This window comes from Neoarius graeffei, chromosome 5 (assembly GCF_027579695.1).
Source record: "Neoarius graeffei isolate fNeoGra1 chromosome 5, fNeoGra1.pri, whole genome shotgun sequence".
Taxonomy (NCBI): Eukaryota; Metazoa; Chordata; class Actinopteri; order Siluriformes; family Ariidae; genus Neoarius; species Neoarius graeffei.
Genome location: NC_083573.1, coordinates 8179623 through 8205378, shown reverse-complemented (window position 1 = coordinate 8205378; position 25756 = coordinate 8179623). Strand labels below are relative to the sequence as shown.

At 42.3% G+C, this 25756-nt stretch overlaps 1 protein-coding gene across 4 annotated transcripts; it reads right to left on the bottom strand.

The window, feature by feature from the left end:
* Positions 1-1248: 1248 nt before the first annotated feature.
* ube2ib (ubiquitin-conjugating enzyme E2Ib) lies at positions 1249-25756 on the bottom strand. 4 transcript variants are annotated; one of them, XM_060921131.1, is made up of 7 exons: positions 25655-25756; positions 20580-20674; positions 20360-20443; positions 20201-20273; positions 19173-19282; positions 2217-2296; positions 1249-2090 (listed from the first exon to the last, which is right to left on the bottom strand). In XM_060921131.1, the coding sequence occupies exons 2-7, from the start codon at positions 20643-20645 to the stop codon at positions 2027-2029; spliced, it is 477 nt and encodes a 158-aa protein (XP_060777114.1). In that variant the 5' UTR covers positions 20646-20674; positions 25655-25756; the 3' UTR covers positions 1249-2026. The 4 variants fall into 4 exon arrangements, with proteins under 4 accessions (XP_060777114.1, XP_060777116.1, XP_060777115.1 ...); XM_060921133.1 differs by having other exon boundaries at positions 20580-20656; positions 25655-25753; XM_060921132.1 differs by having other exon boundaries at positions 25632-25722.

Genomic DNA, 25756 nt, shown 5'->3' with positions numbered 1-25756 from the left:
TGTTGTTGATATTCGCCATTTTGGAAGCGCAAAATACCAGGATGCAAATTATGCAATGCCTGTATGTAATCAACTCTCCTCACGCGTAGCGAGTCTACCCCTGTAGCGTTCAGACGGCCCATTTTATATCGGTGCTGCCCTGCAAACTAGCATTTACTCCGGAGGAAATTTCTCAAACCACCTCCCGAGCAGGGTTAGATTTGCACCGGTTTAAGCAGTTTTCAGGGGCTACACCGGTGTAACTTTGTACCGTGTGAACGCTCTACCAGGGCAGCCCCGGTGCTACACCGGAGTAAAAGTTGCCGTGTGAACACCCCTTTTGTAGTCTGGTTAACACCAGACCATATCACAAGTGAAATATGGTCTGGAATCCGCCTACTGAATTTCTCGTAGGGGAGGTGTGGTTTACGATTGTCAACGGCCGTTTATTGGACGTTGCGAAAGTCTATCGTCGATTGGCCCATGGCCAATCATGGCAGTTGTACCCAGTGACGTAGTTAGAGCGACGAAGAAAGACTGAAACGCCAAACGCTGTTCTTTTTTTTAAAACAAACTTTCGCTATAAACTATTCAGAAGTGTCTAAAGCTTGATCGAAAGTTTGGTTCGTATCGCTCGCCGCCATGTTAAATGTGATCCGTAAACAGTCCCAAATAAACTACAAGCTTCCGTTTGTCGAGTAGTACGCGTCACTGTCTTTCCACCCCTCCCCACTCTCTGATTGGCTCCCTAACTCAGGCGAGCCTTTAGACCATAGTTTCCATGCTGTCTTTGCACAGTCGTTCCGATCTGAAAAGCAGCATGGGATTTCCCAGGCTAGCCCTTTTGAGAGTTGTGACGATAAAAATGATCAATGTCCAATAAATCACCACCTTCTGACCAACCACATTCAAGAATTCTGAGAACTTGCATAAGCTCTAAATCCTTAGACTTCCTGAAGTGGGCGAGTGGAATCGAATCCGTTTTTAAAATGCGTCCCGAGTCCTCGTGCTACCGACATCCTGGAAAAAAAAGAAAAAAAAAAAAAAAAAAAGAAAATCCACATAAGGGTGGCAAGTTCTCACCAAACCCGAGAGCAGAATCTCCTTTAGGAATATGAACAAAAAAACCAAGAGCAAGATGAAGCTTTAAGAATTTTGACACCATTTCTGACAGTGTAGTAATGGGTGCGCACCGATACGGAGTGACATCGTTATTCTAGAACCGAACCATAATTGAGATGTGTGTTAGATTGTGGATTGAGACCATCGTTTTGTAGAAAGATCTTTATTAAACCAACAAAGAACGCAGGACACATGTTCCCATCATTAACAAACAAACGAACAAATGAAAAACAAAAAAAGCTATCCTGGTGAGTATGAGCAAGTCTGACCCTACAACGATCCCAAATTTACGATTAGTCAACTTAAACCGGCGCTCGCGTGCGGCAGAGTGGCAGCTGCTCAGTACACAATCGCCACAGCTGACTTGACTCTTAGGCTGATCTTTTTCTTTACTTTAAATTAAGAACTAATTTTACAGTGTGGGAGATGGACAGAAGTGTGAGAAAGCAAAAACATTCCACCCAGGTTTTTTTTTAACGCTGTAGAGATCTTAGCCGAGCTACTGAACACGCACGCACTCTGCATCATGAGGGAAAGCGATCAAAGAAGGGAAATTTGACATTAAAATAAGAAAACAGATGCACACACTCGCACACTCACTCACGATACGTACACAAAGTTAATAGTTTTCATTCAGTCACTTCATGTTTGCGTTGAGTGGAAAAAAAAAAAAAAAAGGAAATAGATGAGGTCCATTTCTGATTGGCCGACGATAAAGCGAGGCAGGGACTGTCCTGCTGAAGGGTCGTCAGGGGCGGGGGCTGTGTTTGTGACATCACTATCAGGGGGTGGGGCCTGTGGGGTTGGGGCAGATGGCACAGACATCATGTCAAGTCCTTTCAGTCCCAGCAAGAGAGGGGAGGAGGAAGAATACGAGAAATGAACGAGTGCCGACACATTCCCTCCGATTTATCCATCGCTCCGTCTACGAGGGAGAGAACTTTTTGGCTTGTGCTCGGACCCTCTTCTCGTACTCCACTCTGTTCTGACTGGAAATTAAAAAAAAAAAAAAAAAAAAAAAAAGCACACGTCGTTAAATTTGACAACCAGGTCCGAGAAGGACAAATGTGAAAACAGGAACACGAGTGAATATTTATGTAGCATCTGTGTCTCACCAATATATGGTATAAGCCTCAGCCTGGGCCGGGTCCTGAATATTGGGCTCGTTTAAAAGCTCCTGGATTCCCAACAGAATCTGCAGGACAACAAAAACATCCACAGATTAACTGTTGGCTAATGATACAATAATGTTTAATCACGTTGGAAAGATCGGCTGCGTTTAACTGAACTTCCTGAGGTCCTCATCATGCTGAAACGCAGGGTTGAAAGAGACTTGGTGGACGCACAGTCACCAGTGGCGACTAAAAACCAACCAGGACGATTAAGACCCCGTCCACACGTAGCCGGGTATCTGCTAAATCGAAGATATTTTTCTACGTTTTGGCCTGTCATCCACATGAAAACACATCAAAAACGAATATTTAAAAAAACTCCGGGCAAAGTGAAGATTTTTGAAAACTCCGTGTATGCCTTTTCGTGTAGACAGAGATAACCGGAGGTTTGCGTTTTAGAATGTCACAATCTGCGCCAAAAAATGACAACAAATCTGCCCTGACATCAAACGTGCAACCTTTGTTTACTGCAGAGGCCAGATTAAGCATAGACTTAAGCTAGCCGCACACCACGGCAATCCACGCGGTACCGAACCGACCCATTTCAGAGCCGACTCCCGACAGGGCACGCACATATCCCCCGACTGTTGACGAGTGCAGTCGCGATTGAAGCGACACGTGACAACTTAATAGCTTTGTGATTGGCTATTGGATATAGTTACTGTTAAATCCAACACCTGAAGATGCTACAGGCTGAATTACAAATGACACAACATGGAATATGTAGCGCACTATCTAGGCTGCATGAGCTATTATTCCCAACCTTAAATAGTGCACTTATATAGGGGAGTTAAAGCGATTTGGAATTCAGCCACACAACTTGAGCAGAGTGGCTTTCCAGCCCACTGTGTCTATGGATAAAGCTTCAGTCTATGGAATTACAGTATATACCTGCATTAGGTGCTACCAACACGTATTTCTCGCGCTAGAAATTGTGTTTAACGATGTCACGTGTTATATGCGAAAGATATGATTGGCTATTGCTAGCGACTCTCGCCGATCAGTCTGGCTCCCGATTAGTTTTTCGAATCGGCTGTGAGATGAGTCGGTACCATCGAAAACTAGTCTTTACGCCTGACTCGCGACTTCAGTTGGCTCGGTACGCTGAAAATCGGCGTAGTGTGCGGCTAGCTAAAGAGTAATGGATCGGAGTAGTGCCTTGAAAGCGTTAATTATTGTGCAGGTGCTATTTACATGTTTAATTTTAGAAGCCCAACTACTGCTCCAAGAGCACAGGCGATATGATTAGGGGGGAGGATTTGGGGAAATAGCCATCTACAGGTTTGGAATGCTTATGAATGTGATTGAAAACGCAGATGTTCGGTTATGTGTGGAAGGGATTTTTTTCGAAGACGAGGTGGTGTGGATAAAACACTTTTATAAACGGAGGGGGGGGGGGGGGGGGGGGAGGATGTTCGGTTTTAAAAATACCCGGCTACGTGTGTACATGGCATAAAAGTTGAAGTTTGGTCGCTCGAAGGGCAACCCTGATTTAAGTAGCCCAAAAGAAAAAAAGTTACAATAAAATGTTCCTTCCTTTGCTTTCCTTTCCTCGACTCCAAGTTTGTGAATTCTCGTAAAAGTTTAGAACTAAAGTGCAAAATCCAAAGCCGTTTCTAAGTTCTCAGATCGCGTCACGATATCCACTGCTATGTCCAAAATCACTCACTACACAGTGGAATATTGCTGGGTTTCAGTCACGTGACTTTTCTTCGCGGAAAGTTTTACCGGACGTGAAACAGCTGGTGGTCTCGACGGCTGATGTTGTGCAAACAACTAGCAATAAGTTATCAGAGTATGCTCGTAATTAGGGATCGACCGATATGTTTTTTTCAGGGCCGATACCGATTATTGTGGAATTGGGATGTCGATAACCGATAAATGTAAACATTATAATTCACATGAAATTAAACATAGCACACTGACACAGACCTTCATATCCATGAAATGTATGTTTAATTGTAAAATTGAACATGAAATTTTGTGCAGGGAGATGCCAGCAGCATTTGTACAATAAAGTCAAACATTAGTTAGAATAAAATGAGAAACAAAAAATATTCACTATTCTTTAAATTCGTTTTTTAAGACAAGGATTTTTTAAGATGTTACCTTGACAGTTTCGGCGATAAACTTCCGCCTTCTTCAAACAGTCACCAGATGTCGAGTGGTGACGTGCCTTATCAGCTGATGTTATGCTACGGAGGCGTGAACGTCCCGCCCAATTTGACAGGTAGTTCACGCCTCCTGCTGTCATGTCGCTCCTCCAGGACGGCGCTCCAGGTGTGCAACAGTGCATACGCTCCCTCATCCCGGTTCATCGTTCTCTGCGCACGCTTTCGTATCTCCACTGCCTCTAAAATCCAACGTTGGAATCTATTTTCTTCTATTTTCTGGTGACTGTTTGAAGAAGGCGGAAGTTTATCGCCGAAACTGTCAAGGTAACATCTTAAAAAATCCTTGTCTTAAAAAACAAATTTAAAGAATAGTTTCAATAGGTAGACATAATGAACTTTTACTACATATAAAAAATATTCATCAATAAAAAAAAATCAAATCACTCCCTACTATATTACAGCTCACCATTTTCAGTGGAAAATAAAAGAAAATACACTCTGGATTCTTTTACACTAAGAACTAAGTAATACTTACCAACTTCAAGTAGTTTTTAAATAACAAAATCAAGTGTAGAGAGCTGCCTGCAGCATTTTTTAAAAAGTAAAATCAAACAAAGTAGGCTATCACTCCCTGTTATGTAACAAGTAACCATCTACATTCTAATGCTTTTAATGCCCAAGCCTAATATTCCCTATTTAGGAGGATTATATTGTAGTGAAGGAAGCATTACATGTAGTTTCAGCGAGACTAGTTGGTTGTAGGCTAATTCAAGTGCTTCTTTCCGTAGCCTAAGTTTACCTGGCTACACAGATGCAAATGGACAATTTTAATGAGTAGTAGATGAAGAATGTAAACATATAATGATGTTGTGCTTTTGCAACTTGTGTGTTTGTGACTTATGGTGGCAAAAGCAGCGTGTCCTTACCTTGAAGTGGGATCTGCTTCTGCCCGAGTGCCCGTACGGCCGCCTTGAAACAGTTCACAGCGTTTAGCTACACATGTTGATTGGCTGTATCCCTTGAGCCGCTTCTGCCCGAGTGCCCGTACGGCCGCCTTGAAACAGTTCACAGCGTTTAGCTACACATGTTGATTGGCTGTATCCCTTGAGCCGCTTCTGCCCGAGTGCCCGTACGGCCGCCTTGAAACAGTTCACAGCGTTTAGCTACACGTGTCGATTGGCTACATCTCTTGTGCCAAACAAATCAGATGTTGTGGTGGGCGGGACCGTGTTCTTGAACTCAGAGAGGCGAGTGCAGGAAAGGACGTGCAGTGACCGTCGCGTTAGGAACAAAATGGCTGCAAAAAGGCATGTTATCGGCATATCGGTGGAAATTATGGCCGATACCGATAACCCTAAAAATGCAGAATATCGGCCTGATATATCAGCCAGGCCGATTATCGGTCGACCCCTGCTCGTAATCTCGAAGCCACTGCTGGCTTTAGATATATTCAGAAGATTGCTATGTGCAATGGAATCAAACCCTACAGTCTGCGAAATAAGGATTTGTCATACGATCTCGAAAACGACCCTTCAGGCGAGTTCCCCGACATCTCAAACTATCTGGTATTGCAGACGTCCTTCTACACCGCCAAACAGATGAAAGCGTGGAAGAGTCTGGAGGCTTACAGCTTTTTTGTATGTGGCTGGGTAAAGGATCTCGCTATCAAGTCGCTGCCCAATGAATCCTGTATTTGTTTTTACTCGTACAAAAATTTAAGCTTTTCGTTCGCATCTTTACAACGAAGTGCTGCGAGTTGAAGTGTAAACAAACAGTTCACTTGATTCTGACTTGTGTTGGCTCTTATCTCTCAGGGAAATCATTCACAAAGATCATCAGAAACCCCTTTAAAAGACCTGGATCTGAGTTAAACAAGACGGAGAAGAAGTGATCACGGCGCTTTGTAACTGTACGGCTGGGGAAGAATTTTGTTGCGACCTTCATGCGTATGGACTTCGTGAGGAGTAAACAAGCAAACAGCTGGGGACTTTAGCGCTTCTTGACTTTATTAAAAAAAAAAAAAAAAAAAGGACCGTAAAATAACGACACACAGCAAGAAAAGTACTTGGAAAACATGAAGGACAGAGCTGAGAGGGAAATACAAACCTTTCACCAAGCAATCACTGCAAACTCGAGCACGCTTCGACTCGGCTCCCTTCGATTTCACTGAGAGGTTTGAAAGACACTTTCTTGACATCTTTTTGTGAAATCCTGTGTTCGTTCACTTTTTTTTTAAAATATAAATAGTTCACAGCGAACCCTGAAGAAACTTAGTTTGATCGATTCGAACAACCTAAAACAATGCAAGCGTACGGCGTTTTTCACGCGAACAATGCACCTTCTCCGTACAAACGCTTTGCCAACGGAGCTTTGGTAGACCACCAGCTAAAGTTTTAAATAACTCGTGAGGTGGATGCGACGCCATGTGAAACCCAGCAACCGTGCGACAGTCATGACGTAAATAACGGCGTGGCGGAGTAGTGTCCGAGTTTGTTCATTTTGCCAATGAGCTCACTATATAGTCCTTTATATATATAATTGAGACCACCTCAGGAGGTGGTCTCAATTTTATATATATAAAGGACTATATAGTGAGCTCAATTCGGTTCGCTTTAAAGGGGTCTGGGTACGGTTGGAGTGTTCACATATGCGCAAAAAATGCTGAGTCATCGATCCGAGTTCGGTTAGATGGCTGAAAGGGACCAAGTGTGAAAACACCCTTTGATGGAAAAAAATATATATATATAATAAATTGCTTACCTCTCTTCACATCGAAAGGAGGAGGAAAGTTTGGCTTGTTTTGACACGGCGAATTATTAAACACGAGGAAATGCTTGTAATTCGCAACCAAAAAGACTGCAGCTACACTGACAGCTTGACCACGCTTTCTACTGCGATTGTGTTGTGTTTGCGCAGAACGGCGTCAGTCCTGCGCGCCTTAGCTTGTGCACCGCCTTGAACGCACGCGCCTAACGAGCTCCGGCACGCACGCCGTTAACAAAGAGCACCTGTCTTTAATCAGTGAACTATGTTTGGGCTATTTAAGGACTGCGCTCCTGCAAGGACGATGCGAAGTATTACGCCGCGTCTAAGAACGCGAAAAAAACGAAAAATAAATTCCTCCATTCGGAAAACCGGAGATTTTCAAGAGTTTTGTCAAATATCCAGACTTCCAGGTACTGTAACTCTGGAAGACTTTCATCTATAAATAGGGGACTCTCATGCTAGCATGTTGCGTCAACTCTAAAGTTGTTTAGAGGTGCGTACATGCCATTTCAGAAATGCAGGAGGTGTGTCAATGCTGTTTACACGTGTTTAGTCTCCATTACAACTATTGGGGAAAGTGGAGTTACCCCTTAGTCACCATTGCTCCCAGGGCCGCTCTGACCCGGAGTGGTAGCACCTGCCTGGGTTCCAGCTATGGGTTAAATCGTACATCGCCAATAAGGTGCTGGCAGCAGGGCACTTTTCGGTGCAATGTGGCAGATGAACCCAACAGGGTCAATGGCGCACCACCAGATAGCATGCGGAAGAGCCACTCAAATGGCATCACTCGGCAAGTCGGTCGTCACTGCAGGGCAACTTCTACACCCGTCAGGGCACTTTTGTGCACCACTTAGCATCAGGTCTGGAGGTCCAGAGAGACAACACGAGGGGGGCACGACATTTGTCTTACCTTCCTGTGCAAGGTGCTTCATTAGGAGAGGAGAATTCTGCACATCCTAATGAAGCAGTCATCATTGCTAGCGATGGACAGCCGGCAACCATACTTGAATAATTCCTTGTCTATGTATTTGTCCAAACTTCTCAACTCCCCTGATCATTCCAGCTCTTGGATGGTATTTGTAGGTTATTTGTTTACACCATTTTACGTTTACATTTTGTTCATCCTTGACAACACTATCATTCCAGTCCCACATAAATAACGTCACTCGGTCAGGCCAAAAAAAAAAAAAAAAAAAAAAAAAGTGTGTTTTTCCGGTTACGTAGATTTCAAAACTAGGGTCGGTAGGCTGGCATTTTTTTTTTAAATTTTTTTCAAGATGGCTGCCATAACCTATATTTAGACAGGAATAATTTCACAAAATATAATGAATGTCTTTGCAGGTCACCTGAGTTACCACCTTCTGATGAATCTGATGCAGCATGAGACACCTTTTAACATGAATTTTTCTGTAAATATAACACCTCAATACACCATGAGAGAGAGAGAGAGAGAGAGAGAGAGAGAGAGAGCACAGCCCCGCCCCTCTCTGCTCCCTGAGTGCAGCTCGTCGCCTTGGTAACGGTGCAGGGAAAAGACACAATATAACAAGCAAAGAGCGCTTTTTCTCAGAGTTCCCTCTCCTCGAACAACGCTGATTTACACGGAAACGAAAGGAGCTATTCACAAAATTCTTTCACATTGAGTGCTACAAGGCTCCCATGAACACAAATGTAATTTTTTTGTCCCTAGTGTAAAAAATGTGGACACTAGAGCGAGTTAAAAACAAGTGACTTTTTTCTGATTTTGCAGTAAAAGCGCTGCCACGTTTATAATGGGAGTCTATGGGAGAGCGTGGCTGTCCTCTCCTTACTTTCAGGCTTCTCATTCAAAAACTGTAAATCCTATCGCTCAGGGAGACACTTGTCTTGATTCACACAATGTGTGACTACAACTTTTGAGAAAATTGTGTGTAGAGTGAAAATTCTGGCTGAGAAAACAGTTTAAATGAGAAAGTTCGAGCTTTTTTTTTCAAGCTGCCTACACTAACTTAACGAGCTCCACTGGTGTGTAACGCAATAGACACCCATTATAAAGTGTGAATTTCCCCAGATGTGCTCATGGTGTTTGATCTGCGACTGATCAAAAAGTATAGAACCTAGCAAAAAAGTTGAATGCCAGATCCACACAGGAGAATTTTGTCTCCGTTTTAAAGTTTGAATCATGTCTCTAGGTGAAAGACAAAATAAGCGTCATCTCTGCTTCTGTTCCCTCCGACGGCCCCGACACACTACTGCCTCCGCCGAGTGCGCGCGCGCACACCGCATGTCGGGGCCGCGGATGAGTTACTCTCCCCTGATCAACGAAGTCTGCGGGGAATTTGTGGTTATTATCGGTACAAACAGCGCGAATCACAACTTAAATGAGTGTGGTTCAGTTTGACATTATTGTCAGTCCGTTAGATAAACATTTAATTTTATTAAAATCGAAAATTAATATTTAGAGCCTGTGGGCTACAAAAATAATAGTCATTAAAGTAGCCGGCTGGAATTAATTGTGTAGTCGGCTGTATGGCCGGCAGCCGGCGCTTGTGGAAAGCCCTGATTTTCCCCAGTGAGTGACAAAAACTTCCGGTTCACGCGGTTGGGTTATATGTAAAAGTCGCGACTGGGAAAAAAAACGAAAAAAAGTTTAGGGTCGGGCGGTACGGATTAGAGTCGGTCGGGTAACCGGAAACACACTTTTTTTTGGCCTCAGCTTACTTTCATCTACGCAATCTCTCACGCCTGCGCCCGTCCCTCACACCCAACAGTACCGCTATCCTGGTTCACGCCCTGCTTACATCCCACCTTGACTATTCTGCCTTTTTTTTTTGGTTTCCCTGACAAGTCCGTCCAAAAACTGCAACTGGTTCAAAACTCTGCCGCCAGAATCCCCTCCTTCAGTCATATCACACCTGTCCTGCAGCAACTCCATTGGACTCCGATCAAATTTCGCATCATCTTTTAAATCCTACTTTTTTACCTTCAAGGCCATCAACACCCTCGCCCCACAGTACCTTACTGAGCTCCTCCATACCCGCCGTACTCTCAGGTCCTCCTCCTCCTCCATCCAACTCACCCTCCCACCTGCTCGCTTGTCCACCATGGGGTCGAGAGCCTTCAGCCGCTCAGCCCCCCCCGCCTTTGGAACTCCCTGCCACAGGACATACAATACTCTGATTCCATCATCTCCTTCAAATCTCGCCTTGAAACCCACCTTTTCGGACAAGCACGTTGCCTTTAATCTGGGTCTGGAATGACCCCACCATTGCACTTTATTTCTGTTTTATTATGTTTTGCACTATTTTGATTGTTATGTTTTTCATTCTATCGATTGCTTTTATTATAGTCTTTGTACGGTGACCTTGAGTGTCCTGAAAGGCGCCTATAAATAAAAGGTATTATTACACTAGTACTTCAGCACTGCTCGCTCTTGGATTCTCTTGGCTACGTGCACTTATTGTTAGTCACTTGGAATAAAAACATCAGCTAAATGACTAGTGTACAATATCTAAGCAGCAATTCCACAGGATTAATGCTGCTGATTAACCTATACCCCCAGAAATGGATTAAACATCAGGCCATCCTTAAAAAAAAAAAAAAAAAAATCCGTTTCCTGTCCACCGGGTGAGCAAAAAAATTCAGTCGGGACGGAGGGATTTTTTTTTTAAATGATGGATAAGAAATCGCAATGCTGTGTTTGCTTTTTCTTTCAGTACTTTATTACAAAAGCAGACACATTTAATAAAATATGACGGTTTAATCAACTGAAACTTGTACAAAAACTAAGTTAGCATTTTAAATGCTGACTGCAACATCTGCAAAACTTTTACAAAAGGTACTTAAAATGTCCGACACACGGACTTTTTGTAGTTCTAAATCGAGCGTTAGGCCGAGTTCGGATGAAATTACACTATTAAAATGATCACTGAATGATTTGTTTTTCTGAATCTTTACTATTTTGTTGTTCGCTAGAATACCATTTTGCGATTTCACACTTAAGCAAATGTTTGAAAATTCCGGATCTCCTTCCTTCATGGTGGCTGCCATTTTTTTGTGCTGCACGGCGCATGCGCAGAGCTGATTCAGTTCAGAGTGCGCGCGCACTCGGCGGAGACAGTAGTGTGTCGGAGGGAACAGAAGCAGAGATGACGCTTATTTTGTCTCCGGTAAACCAGTCTTCTCTCGTTCAATTACGTGCTGGCATCAAAAGACACCGTTGGTTGTAAATGAACCCAAACTGAGTGGTTGGAGTGTATTTTCATACACAAATGGAGAAATGTTCGCTGAGTGTGTAATTGTGTAGCCCCACTGCAGACCGTTGTCGTTGTTAATTCATAGCATGCTCAGCTGCGTGAATGTGTCATGCACCGAAAATAAGAGATTTACAAGCCAGGAACGCCTCATGATGCAATACGCAAGAAAAGAAAGAGGATTTACTGCCATTTTACTTTGTATTTGAGTAAAGTGAATAAATAAATGGTCTGTGGAAAATGCATTTAATCCTGGGAACTGCGTGCACAGGAGTTTATTTTGTGTTTACTCCCCCCCCGGCTACTTATTTGTCATGGCTGGCTAGTATGAGCCTTAGTGGAAAGCCCTGGGAATGCGGAAATGTCAAGTTCAATTTTAGATTTATGAACCCGAAAAAAATGTTGAAAAACCAGCGTTAAAAAAAAAAAAAAAATTCAACCGCACAAACGGCACTCACCCGGCCGGTGGACCGGAAACAGAACATTTTTTAATAATGGCTTCGTGCAGTGTTAATCAAGCAAAAACGGGTTTAAATTTTTGTGTTCGACTAGAGGAAATTTAAGGGCCACGTTATTTTGGCCTGGGCCACTAAGAATTCAGGGATACTGGCCCGAGTGGCGACCAAGCACCGAAGTTCATTTTTAGCCCTGGAAACCCTCATGACTCTGGCCCTCACGCTCACACAAAACACATCTGTCGCCGTCTGGTGTGAAAGCAGGATCAGCCTCGATGCGGCCAATAAGCAAATGACAAGAAATATTTGCTTAATCACCTGCAACAAATCTTCATACGCAGCGGCGCTCGAAAATTTGTGAACCCTTTCGACCTTTCTACATAAAACATGACCGAAAGGATGAGATTCTCAGACGAGTCCGAAAAGTGGAGAAAGAGAAGCCAAGAACACAAACAGCAAGAATGAGCTCTAACTATATACTTTTCACTGCAAAGCAGATAATCCACATTCATATCCAAGACCACATAAACCAGGACATGTAGGTTTGCTTTTAAAAAAAAAAACCCACCTTCTTTAAAGTGAATATTATGGACCAATTTCTTTATTTTTTTTAAATATGAAAGTATGTCCCTTTACACACTCATCCAGAAGGGTAATTTTGCACAAGGCCATCTGTCTACAGCAGAAAAAAATAAAACAAAACGTGTCTGGAAAAATCCCAAGGGAGTCTGGAGCCAGATTCGTGACGTTACCTGCGGAAGCGCCAGCAGGCTGCGAGAGCTTGCACGGTTTCAGTGCACAGCCTGTGTAGACCAAGTTTAGCAGCGAGCGATTTTGCTCTGAAGTATGGAACTGTCACCTTAGCGCAATGTTACTTCACCTTTGTATGAAGAATATTAAGAGATGTCAGAATTATTTCTTACCCTGGCAACAGTCAACTTGTGAATTGCCGATTTTCTTGGTCTTTTTCTCAGCTCTGCTTAGTCCTCGGCTTCCGGGTGCCTCGCACGAAGCGCTCCCGTTTCCCTCTCATTGTCCGGTCTTTTGGAAAACGATGAGTACTAATCCCATCATGATTGGTGTTGCTACACGCTCCTACGATACATCTGTTAACCATTTTAATACAACCCCAATTCCAAAAAAGTTGGGACAAAGTACAAATTGTAAATAAAAACGGAATGCAATAATTTACAAATCTCAGAAACTGATATTGTATTCACAATAGAACAGACAACATATCAAATGTCGAAAGTGAGACATTTTGAAATTTCATGCCAAATATTGGCTCATTTGACATTTCATGACAGCAACACATCTCAAAAAAGTTGGGACAGGGGCAATAAGAGGCTGGAAAAGTTAAAGGTACAAAAAAGGAACAGCTGGAGGACCAAATTGCAACTCATTAAGTCAATTGGCAATAGGTCATTAACATGACTGGGTATAAAAAGAGCATCTTGGAGCAGCAGCGGCTCTCAGAAGTAAAGATGGGAAGAGGATCACCAATCCCCCTAATTCTGCGCCAACAAATAGTGGAGCAATATTTGAAGAAGAAAGGAGTTCGACAGTGTAAAATTGCAAAGAGTTTGAACACATCATCATCTACAGTGCATAACATCATCAAAAGATTCAGAGAATCTGGAAGAATCTCTGTGCGTAAGGGTCAAGGCCGGAAAACCATACTGGGTGCCCGTGATCTTCGGGCCCTTAGACGGCACTGCATCACATACAGGCATGCTTCTGTATTGGAAATCACAAAATGGGCTCAGGAATATTTCCAGAGAACATTATCTGTGAACACAATTCACCGTGCCATCCGCCGTTGCCAGCTAAAACTCTATAGTTCAAAGAAGAAGCCGTATCTAAACATGATCCAGAAGCGCAGACGTCTTCTCTGGGCCAAGGCTCATTTAAAATGGACTGTGGCAAAGTGGAAAACTGTTCTGTGGTCAGACGAATCAAAATTTGAAGTTCTTTATGGAAATCAGGGACGCCGTGTCATTCGGACTAAAGAGGAGAAGGACGACCCGAGTTGTTATCAGCGCTCAGTTCAGAAGCCTGCATCTCTGATGGTATGGGGTTGCATTAGTGCGTGTGGCATGGGCAGCTTACACATCTGGAAAGACGCCATCAATGCTGAAAGGTATATCCAGGTTCTAGAGCAACATATGCTCCCATCCAGACGACGTCTCTTTCAGGGAAGACCTTGCATTTTCCAACATGACAATGCCAAACCACATACTGCATCAATTACAGCATCATGGCTGCGTAGAAGAAGGGTCCAGGTACTGAACTGGCCAGCCTGCAGTCCAGATCTTTCACCCATAGAAAACATTTGGCGCATCATAAAACGGAAGAGACGACAAAAAAGACCTAAGACAGTTGAGCAACTAGAATCCTACATTAAACAAGAATGGGTTAACATTCCTATCCCTAAACTTGAGCAACTTGTCTCCTCAGTCCCCAGACTAGGGCTGAACGATCTATCGTTTTCGACCGAAAATCGCGATCTCAGACAACACGATTTTGGGATCGTCAAAGCCGCGGTTTTTCTCAGTGCTCCTAAACTGACCCATGTTTTGTTTCATCAATAAATTGTCCTCATTTTTTACACTACAGACAAAAAAATTACGTTCAGGAAAGCCTTGTGGCACTCAGTGTGAAAATTTTGTGAATATCTCCTTCCATTTTCGTGTAAATCCCCGTTGTTTGGAGGGAGCACTGTGAGGAAAAAGTGCGCTTTCTCTGTGTCTGAGCGCGCGGGTGGGGGAGGGGCTGATCGCTCGCTCTCTCTCACACACAGGAGGGAGGGGCCCTGCAATAGCGACTGCTACAGCAACTGCATCACTCATTTCCCACAGGGGGAATTGTTGGCTCTAGTTATAATTTATAATGCTTATGTACATTCTTTTACAAAAGTGCAATATTTTGATGCTGCTGAGCCATTGATCAACCTTTTTTATGTCTGATATGTTGTAGATGGGAAAAGTAAAAGAAGCAAAAGTTTACTTAAGAAAGATGGCTCTCTTTTTATTATTCAAGTTATTATATCTTGTTCCTCAGGCACTCAATGTTAATAAACAGGCCTACATTTGAAATCTGTTGACCTCAGTTTTCATTCTTAGCTTTATGGAATTCATTGTATTAATTAATTTGCACTGAAACTTGATTTAAAGAAAAAAAAATCGTGGTTGAAATCGAAATCGTAATATCTGCCAGAAAAATCGCAATTCAATTTTTTCTTAAAATCGTTCAGCCCTACCCCAGACGTTTACAGACTGTTGTAAAGAGAAAAGGGGATGTCTCACAGTGGGAAACATGGCCTTGTCCCAACTTTTTTGAGATGTGTTGTTGTCATGAAATTTAAAATCACCTAATTTTTCTCTTTAAATGATACATTTTCTCAGTTTAAACATTTGATATGTCATCTATGTTCTATTCTGAATAAAATATGGAATTTTGAAACTTCCACATCATTGCATTCCGTTTTTATTTACAATTTGTACCTTGTCCCAACTTTTTTGGAATTGGGGTTGTAATTACGCGATAACGTTGAAGAAATTTGCAGAAAACCACCAGGTCATTTTCTCATAAACAAACCAGCGCTGACGTAGGATTCAGAAGGAGGCGTCCCGCACGCGACGTCACAAAAATCAACGTTTGCCAGGAAATCCACACGGCAAGTTTTTTCAGAGGCGGACCAATTCGCCTCAAATGGCTCGATTTCAACTGAATTTTTCTGGTATTGCACAAGGTAAAAAAAAAAAAAAGGCAGAAAATGTGACAGATATTTGACCAAAGTTTAATATAAAATAGGAGAATTACATTGATCTTGCTCCTGAATTTACCCGTGATATGCACTTTAAAGGCATTCTATAAAAGTCTAGAGATAAGATCAAATCTATACAAAATATATTTAGACATTGCCGAAAAGCGTCAGTGAAAACGTACACTACCTCAAATATTAAGATGGATTTGAAGATATACATTTAGTCACTGCCTAAAAGCGGAGCTCGCGATGAGCATCTGAGCAAAATACTTGCAAGAGCATAAAATCTATTTTTTTGCCGGAACCATGACGTCTTTTAGTCATAACTGACTTTAGATAACTTGGCTGACAAAGTAACGTTTGTTACCAGCAATAATGTTGTAGTGCATCAGAGTGGTATGGGTGTGGTTTTTGGGGTAGCGTTTGCATGGCGTCATCAAATTTAACATATAGATATTTATTCGATCCACATTTACTGGATATGAGCAATCGCACGCTCCAGTTGGCTACTCTACTACTAGGCTATCAGCAATATATCTTGAGTGGAGAAAGACAAAACGGTGGTTTTATCATCAAGTATTTAAAGGAAACAGAAATAGCTAAAAGAATAACTTGGTCACTGGCTAAAAGCGGAGCTCCTGATGTGTGTAGAAGCAAAATATTCACAAGGGCACAAAATCAACCTGACAAACACCACATCGAATTGTGTAGCGTCGTCAATAAGTCGCTGCATTATGTTGACAGTGACACCAGTAGTGAGATATGCATCGCAGTTATGATACATATTTATTCCTTACTTTGACACCACATGCCATGCGCCAGAAACACCACCACATTAATCATGATGAGACTCTGCTGGGTGCCTGGTGGACTGCAGTGAACTAGCGCTTTCACTTTACATCGTTACTAGGGATGGCGAAAACTAAAAAAAAATCTTGACCGACCACCAAGCCTCATTAGCCGGTTAACCTACGAGTTCAAACAGGGATGCAAACGGTGTGCCTTTTGGCGGATGCCGCCTTTTTCATGGCTGACTTGTGCAGATCCGATTTTTTTTTTTTAAGGGGGGGGGCGTTGGAGTGTCTGATTATAATTTAGTCAGAGTAAATTCTGTATTAAAATTACTAAATAAGCAAATGCCGTTACAGTCCATGAAACATAGGAAGTATGAGAAGAAAACAGTAAATCAGAAAGCTGCGCACATTTGCGCAGCTTCCACGAAAACATGCGCAGCATTTGCTTATTTAGTCATTTTAATACAGAATTTACTCTGATGAAATTATTCAGACACTCCAACGCGCGCCCCCCCCCCCAAAAATCGGATCTGCACGATTCAGCCGTGAAAGTTGGCATCTGCGCCTTTAGTTTGTGTGGAGAGATATGATCCGCAATAACATGCATTGCTGGCTACAGACCGAAACATACTTTCAGAATGCACTGGCCAAGGCAGGACTAAACTCGATATGCCTTCTAATAATAATTTAAAAAAAAAAAAAAAAAAAACACAGAATAGTAATTTGTAAGCTAAAAAGCCTGTGTCTACACTTTCCTTTCGCCGAGTGGCAGCTGTTTTCAACTGGGGCGGGACATGACTGAATGGGTGTTTCTGATTTGTCAGCTGTCTTCAACTGGGGCAGGAGGGCGGGACATGACTGAATGGGTGTTTCTGATTTGTCAGCTGTCGTCCTTACACCGCATGGCATGCCCCAAGCGTTTACAACACAGAATTCCAGGTTCTCCGCTCCAAAATCGGCAGCTTCAAAACGATTGATTTTTTTTTTTTAACCGACAACCAAAAAAAAAAATTAACCGGTTGATGTTGATTCGGTCAACCACCGGTCAAACGGTCATCGGTTAACATCCCTAATCGTTACCATCCAATATCACACTTGATACATCAAACAGTTGTCTGACTACATCTTTCACATCCAAGTGCGTTGGTGCGCAGCGCCATTTGGACTAATGACCATGCACCTGTTCCTGATTAGAGTGCAATCACAGCACATGCATATAAAGACTCTCAGTAACATACAGACTTTGCGAAAGCCTTGTATTTTTTTATCACTTTTCTGGTTTTGGACCGAGTATTGTATTCCCCTCGGATATCCTGTCTGTGTCTCACTCGACCACTGCCTGTTTTTCGACTCTGCCTTTGTGTACATTTTGGTTCCATTTGCAAGCAGGTTTTCAGTTTAAAAAAAAAAAAAAACTATTCCTGCACGGACATCCATCGAACACTCTTACACGACACTATCCAACAAGTTTGTGGACTAATAAAACTTAACTACTTTTAGATGAAACAGTCGTGAATATTTTTTGTAAAATGTGTTAGTCAGTAATCCAACATTATTTTTCAAAAAGCAAATTAAAAATAACTGCTGGATAAAAGCCCATTTCTTTTGTAGATAAAGATAGAAATTTTGTTGTCCGGTGATCAAGTATTTACGAGATGCGTTGCCTTGCACTTATGATCGGGTCCTTTGGGGTGGTACACGTACGTCTTCGTCATTCAGTCAGAAAATCAAGTTGACGCATTTCTCTGAAGCAGGCTCGGAGAACTCGGGTCCGAATCGTGACTGAATTTTAAGGACTCATGACTTGACTTGGACTCGTGCATTAACTGCATTTTGACCAGTAAATTAAAGGACTGACTTTTTCTTTATTTTTTGTAACATGCCATCATGATTTGGCATAAGATCTTGATATCTACATGAATTTTTATATCAATTTCGTGCAAGAGAATGCACATTCACCTGTTCATACGTCGTTTTCAGGAACAAACTAACGTTAACGGCGCTAAAATGCCTGGAGAGAACGCCCCTAGGATTGTCTGCTTTGCTTATACAAAGCACTGCTATGTGTTCCATATGTAGAAGAACTATCGAGGAGACGACGAGGACAACCTCGAACTTCAATCGTCATTTGGCAAGACTCCACCCAGAGAAGGAAGCGACATGCTACGTTCCTTGCCCTGTTGATAGCACGGCTTGCTGAGCGATGAACTAACTAGCGTTAACCCTCTCTCATGTTATTTGCCCTGTTGATAGTGGGCGGGACTTGCAAGCTTTTTATCTGGAGCCTGTTAACTAAAACGGGGCAGTCGAGCAGAAACGTTAGCCCAACACCGCAGCAGAGATGCTTTCATATAAAAGCAGCAACAGCCACTGTCAAATGGTGCAGCTGGAGTCTTTTCAGACTCAACCCGAAAGTCTTTCATGACTTGGACTTGAACACTGGGGACTCGAGGTTTCGTGACTCGACCACAACACTGCTCTTAAGTATGGAGCTCTGCTCCAGGTGCACTGTACGCGCACGAAGAGCTCCACTAACATTTTATAATCCTACGAGACTCAAGCCAAAATTAATCGCACCATCTACCCAATCTGCATTTTGCAACTGTTAGAAAAATATTGATGATCAAGAAAGCAGTATTATATGGAGTTAGATATCGTCCAGCCCGAACGCAGAAAACTTTCAGCATGATATCCAGAAAGGTGGGGCGACAGGACGGAAAGTCTTCTCTGAAAAAGCGTGGATTTTTTTCAAGTGCCAAGTATGTGCGTTACCTGTTTGATCGTGATAGCAGGTCTCCAGTCTTTGTCCTCCTCTAAAATGGAGAGACACACAGTTCCCGATGGGTACACGTTCGGATGAAACAGAGGTGGCTCGAATTTGCCTGAGAGACAAACCACAAGAAGTGTTTCATTGAGAACAGACTTTGAGGGGAAAAAACAATCATATTTTAAATCGGTTTGAGGCTCTTAAGAGCATTTAGTCTTAAATACAGCTCAAGGATGAGTTTTAAAGGAGACATATTGTGAAATTACTTTTTCAGTGCTTGTACACGTACAGTTGGGTATCTGGCGTGACGAAAAAAATCCACTGAAAGACATTACATTACATTACAGGTGTTTAAGCAGACACTTCTCCAAAGCGACGTATAACATACCCAGAGCAGCCTGGGGAGCAGTTTGGGGTTAGGTGCCTTGCTCAAGGGCAGTTCAGCCATTCTTGCCGGTCCAGGGAATCGAACTGGTGGCCTTTGGGTCTCAAAAGCTGCTTCTGTAACCGTAAGACCATGGCTTCCCCCATACTGACGCACTGTTAGTTTGCTTTGGGTTACCTATTTCAGAAAACGTGCACTTCAAGTCCTTCAACTTTGACTCCACTTTCTGTCTCGCTCATTAGAATAACCCCGCCCCTTCATCTCCACTCATGGTTTGAGAACTTCCTTTATGAATGAACGTTCCTTGAGGAAAGTGCTCCTTGATTGGCCAACAGAAAAGGGGGTGGGGTGAGCAGGGTCTCATTTTCATTTAAAGGAACAGGCCACTCCTCAAGTCAGTCAGTTTTGAACAGAGTGAGAAGGAAGCTGTGGGGCTTTATCAGAGCACGTCACAGACATTTCATTAAGACCTCTGCGAACTGCGTTAACTTGTTTAATGCCGGCCACACCCACAGTCACTATTCTTAGAACCGCGTTTTATTCCTTACTTACAACTGAGAAAGCCAGACATCCCATAATAATAAAGCCAGCTTGTTAGAATGCGTCATCCATGTTTATAGATAAACGTTCAAAGTGTGTGAAACCTACATTTCGGCGGGGATGATGGGTAATCGTCTTTGAAGAGCATCCTTAACTTAAACAGCCCTCCTTCCCATGGAGTCTACAAATGAACCACAGACAGGAAGCAAGGTTAACCAGGTGACATCGGATTCGCTGGAAAGAAATTGGCGGATTGCTGAGTCTTACCCCTTTCTTCCCTGGAATGGCGCACTCCCAATTCATCAGGTTCATCGTACCGTCAGGGTTCTTAGTTGGAACGGCAACGAAGCCCTAGAAAAGACGGTCAGTCAGAGCTTCGCCAGCGGGGTTTAACACGTAAAGTGTGCCGTGATTAGAATACGAAGCAAGGTATTACACATGCACCAAGTTATTCGTGTGTGAGATAGAAAGGCACGTAGGAACTCACAAAAGGGTGATCTTTTCTCCATGCTTTCCGCTCTTGTGCGAGTCGACTCAGAGCTATGCCAGACATGACAGCTGATCCTAAAGGTAAAGAGGAATCTAATTGAAAAGCAAACAAAAACCACCAAGACGTTATTATGGATCATCTTACAATGCATTAATAGAAAATTTTATTTATATATAAATGCTGTCAAGCGATTAAAATATTTAATCGCGATTAATGTCGCGACTGTCATAGTTAACTCACGATTAATCGCAATTTAATCGCACATTTTTGTCACATGAAAAACCATTGTAATTCTCTTATCAGCATAAAAAAGTGAATGGGCTTGCTCACCGTTCGAACTACGGGGTACTCGGGGGATCCGAGATCCCCTGAAACAGACATGAGATCCCTTGAAAACATGATTTGGGAAATGTTGGGGGGTCTCTAAAATATTGGCAAAATGATGTTTATTGACATAGCAATCGTGTGTAACGGGAAGTATTTGCATATCCGAAGTGAGCGCGCGATGGAGATCCGCGCTCTGAGACAAGCGCAAGCACCCCCTCCCAAGGGAAAATAAGGGACCCCCCCGAAAATATCGGCATAGTTCGAACACTGGTTGTACCAATGTTTTTTTTTTTATTGCACAGCATAACACGTCTTGTCACAGCCACTGCAAAGTGGGGCTGGAGCCGCTGATGGGAAAACGAAACTTACCGTAAGCCGAGCACCGTGGCTCTTCGGGGGAGGGCAGAGGACTCTGGCTGTGCGGGGCGTGGCATCATGTCACAGAGTGTTAATCTCGCGATAAAAAAAATTATCGCCGTTAAAATTGAGTCAAGTTAACGCGACATTTTTGACAGCACTAAAATATATATATATATATATATATATATATATATATATATATATATATATATATATAAATAAAAAAAGGCTGTCGAAGTTAACGCAATCTCAATTTATAGCGATTAAAAAAAAATAGTGCCGTTAACGCAAATTCTAATTTGGCCCTGCGAGTCACCCGCAGTTCATGTTGAGGCTTGTTGCGCGCTGCTTCAATGAGAGTAAAGGCCAATTTATGCTGACAATCCAGTCCTCGCAGATGGCATCTGCGTAGCCCCCCCACCTTCGCAGACGCTCTGCACGCACCTCCCAAAAATTGTGACCACCGCAGAAGCCTCGCAGACAGCGTCGCAGACAAGAGGGCTCTGATTGGTCCACTCTACATCCGCTGTACACGCACTTCCGCTTCCCTACTTTCCCGGTTTGGTTTGTTTTCACGACCGCCATTTTAAAAACACGAGCGAAGATGGAGCAGCGCAAAGAGCGGTTGATCGAGGAAGTGAGGAAGTACGTACATCTATACGACTCCAGTTCTAGTCATTATAAGTAACCGGAGGATAAACACTCCACTAACCACACCCACCAACTACTCCTAGCGATTTCGTGACTTCGCGCCCCCTCGCGTTGTGGCGGTGAATAACATCGCGCACGCCTATTACTCCCCGCTCAACGATAAATTACAACCGTCTGCGAAAAGCTATCTGCGAAAGCCTTGTCGCAAGAGCATGCAGAGGCCCTACGTGTGAGTGATGGAGAAAGGTCTGTTAAACGAGAAGTTTCATTTCAAAAGAAGAGTGTGATTGAGTTGGTTTTGGTGTGCACTTTGCAGTTCTAAAATTCTTTTGTAAAGTATGCTGTAGCACCGTGATACGACACGAAATGTCTTTATTGAAGTCCAACTGCAATTTATTTTTGTTTGCACAGCACTGTGAAGTCCTACAGGCTGTGACTGAATACAACTCCAGCACAATTGAAGTTTTATTTCATTTTTATTTTCTTTGTCACACATGTCTGAACTGAGACACAGTAGTATGTGACTACATGTTTTATATTTGAGACTACAGCTCCCTAATCCATCACAAAATCCAATTTTGTGTTTTGTATGTTCAGTACTGCCTAGTACAGACCTGGGCATTTTACGGCCCGCGGGCTGCATCCGGCCCTTTGGTTCATTCTGACCGGCCCGCGTAAGGTTAATGAGAAATTACAAAATAAACGTATTTTCTAATTTTACCTCATGCATGGACTGAATGTGCATTGCTTTTATTTTGAAGTTGTGTTCAACAAAAACGCAATGCGCACGACATGAAAATGACATGAAATCCCACGAAACCTAATCGCGCAATAACTACTTCCGTAATTTGTCCAGACCAACCACAAACTTGTACGTCAGCCTTCAAACGGTCCAGCCAATCACATAGTGTGACGTCACCAGCAGGCGCCGGAGCCCGAGCTGATCTCCGGCGAAAAGCACCAAATGAGGTGATTAGACTACAAATGTGGGCATCATTATTATAATATGATGCATCTTGCTTGATATTTGGAGTGGAAAGACAATATTGTGATGTCTTTGTGTTTTGGGCTGAATGTGACTGGAAGAAAAAAAAAAAAAAAAAAAAGGTACAAACGTTCACATTTTGTTAACCATTGTTTTGGGAAATTTGATTGAATAAATGACTTTTTTTGTAAGGCAACCTCGTTTTTTCCATTCTCTTACCAGTCTTAGCAGTTTGTAAGAACAATGTTATTTATTGCTTTATATAAAGAAATACAATTAATATTATGCAGAATTTAGTTCAGCCTTTTGGTCCGGCCCGCCACAAAATTTTCTGTTTCTCATGCCACTGTAAAAAAAGAATAGTCGAGAATACTTGAAATTTCAAGGCAACAGTCTGCATTAAGAATTTTATGTTTTGCCAACGATGTGCCCATGATAATCCAAACTATGATAACACTTATCTTTATTAAGAATTCTTAATTAAGTCAATTTTCAATTCCTCATTCTGCCAACATAGATTTCTCTTTTTGCTGAACAGTGGCATTCACAGTAGTACAAAAAGGCAATTGAGGTTCTCACAATTTTTTGGGGGGCTTTTTTTTTTTACCTTTATTTGGATAGGACAGTGTAGAGACAGGAAATGAGCGGGAGAGAGAGACGGAGAGGGATCAGGAAAGGACCTCAGGTCGGAATCGAACCCGGGTCCCCGGACTTATGGTATGGCGCCTTATCCACCTGAGCCACGACAACATGAGCTTCAACCAGAGAGAGAACCACATTGCCCAGCCCTTGCATTTGGGAGAGGAAACCCCGTGTCTTGGTCATTAAGAGCATGTGCTGAATAAACACCTGTGACAATTATGTATTTTCAATTCAGATTATTCACTATTGCATATTTACACATCATTGAGGTGCACCCTATCAGTTTGATGTGGATTTTTCTGTTCGTTAATAATTATTCATATTTTCTTGTCCATTCAATTGTGAATATGGAATTACTTGAACAAAGCATAATTCTATTTTTTAGAATTATCCACATCAAGAAAAATCCACATCAAACTGATAGGGTGCACCTCAATGATGTGTAAATATACAATAGTGAATAATCTGAATTGAAAATACATAATTGTCACAGGTGTTTATTCAGCGCATGCTCTGAATGACCAAGACGCGTGGTTTCCTCTCCCAAATGCAAGGGCTGGGCAATGTGGTTCTCTCTCTGGTTGAAGTTCATGTTGTCGTGGCTCAGGTGGATAAGGCGCCATACCATAAATCCGGGGGCCTGGGTTTGATTCCGACCTGAGGTCATTTCCTGATCGATCTCTCTCTCCTGCTCATTTCCTGTCTCTATGCTGTCCTATCCAAATAAAGGTGAAAAAAGCCCAAAAAAAAAAATTGTGATAACCTCAATTGCCTTTTTGTACTACTGTGAATGCCACTGTTCAGCAAAAAGAGAAATCTATGTTGGCAGAATGAGGAATTGAAAATTGACTTAATTAAGAATTCTTAATAAAGATAACAGTGTTATCATAGTTTGGATTATCATGGGCACATCGTTGGCAAAACAAAATTATTAATGCAGACTTTTGCCTTGAAATTTCAAGTATTCTCAACTATTCTTTTTTACAGTGTGTGGCCCCATGGAAAAAATAATTGCCCAACCCTGGCCTAGTATGTGAGTGAATAAACTCCCTTACCATTTTCTCTTGTCCCAGCAGTTTTTAACAAGTACTTTTAGCATTAAAAAAAAAAAGTGTTCACCATTTTAATTGTGACATTTCACTTTAAAAGCCTTATTCATTTACGTAGATTTTTAAAAATGCGATTAATCGCGATTAACTGTATATGAAATTCTGAGACTAATCGCGATTAAAAAATTTTAATCGTTTGACAGCCCTTATATACACACACACCACTTAATGCAAAGTTTAAAAAAAAACCAAGCAAAAAGAAAAATAATCGTGATAAACTGGTTACTTAGCTTGTTTTTACCAATTAAGATTGCAAAATATAAAAATGCAGATTTATGCAAATATACAGTGAAACGTGTTACGTTTATTTGTAATGGGAGCTCGAGCGACACTCAGCTACCGCGCGCTCCCTCCCTCCCTCATTCCTCCCCTCAGCTAGCTAAAACGGCTAACAACAAAACTCTGCTCAAAACTAAACGACTAAAAAACTCTTTATAAAAACTCCCGCTGTACAGAATACAACAGCTCTGGTTAGAAAGTGTGTTTTAGAGACAACTTCGACTGTTTACACTTTCAACAACGGGAAAGTATTGATTAAAGCTAGCTGTTTAGCTTAACTAGCTTGCTAACTAGCTAGCTAGCTAGCTTTACTTCCTGGGACCCGTATGAGCGATTAGCCCTATAACGCACTACAAAATACACATTTGTTATCATGTGTTCAAACTTGTGAGCAGTGTAATGTTTTAGATTATCGTTTCGTATAATTATTACTCAGGAAAATACATAATTTCCACACGGCGCTAGAGATTAAAGCCTTTTTTTTTTTTTTTTTTAAACCTGCTGAGTTTTTAACGAGAACTCTCCCGCACTGGCAGAGACGCCATTCATGACCGCGCATTGGACAAAGAAAACTGGACTTCCTTTGACGCGAACGCGCACTCGCACCGACAAGCGACCTAGAACTAAAATTAACGAAAAATAAACACGTCTCAAAACCGTTCCAGGCTTTTCGAGAACTCAATCGTAGAAACGCACATTTTGCGTGAACGCCGCCTTACCTCGTGAACGCCAGGCCGCTTCGTGACTTTCTAGACACTTCTATTAGAACCGTGCTAGACCCGGGACAAAAAAAAAAAAAAAACAAGCCAAGTTTCCCTCCC

Bases quoted from the DNA above. Each gene is read 5' to 3' on its own strand.
- ube2ib (XM_060921131.1), bottom strand. From the start codon at position 20,645: ATGTCTGGCATAGCTCTGAGTCGACTCGCACAAGAGCGGAAAGCATGG. The intron at 19,283-20,200 runs GTAGGTTTCACA...TTTGTCTCTCAG, and splicing joins CCCATCATCCCCGCCGAAAT to GCAAATTCGAGCCACCTCTG. The intron at 2,091-2,216 runs GTGAGACACAGA...TTTAATTTCCAG, and splicing joins GAGGCTTATACCATATATTG to TCAGAACAGAGTGGAGTACG.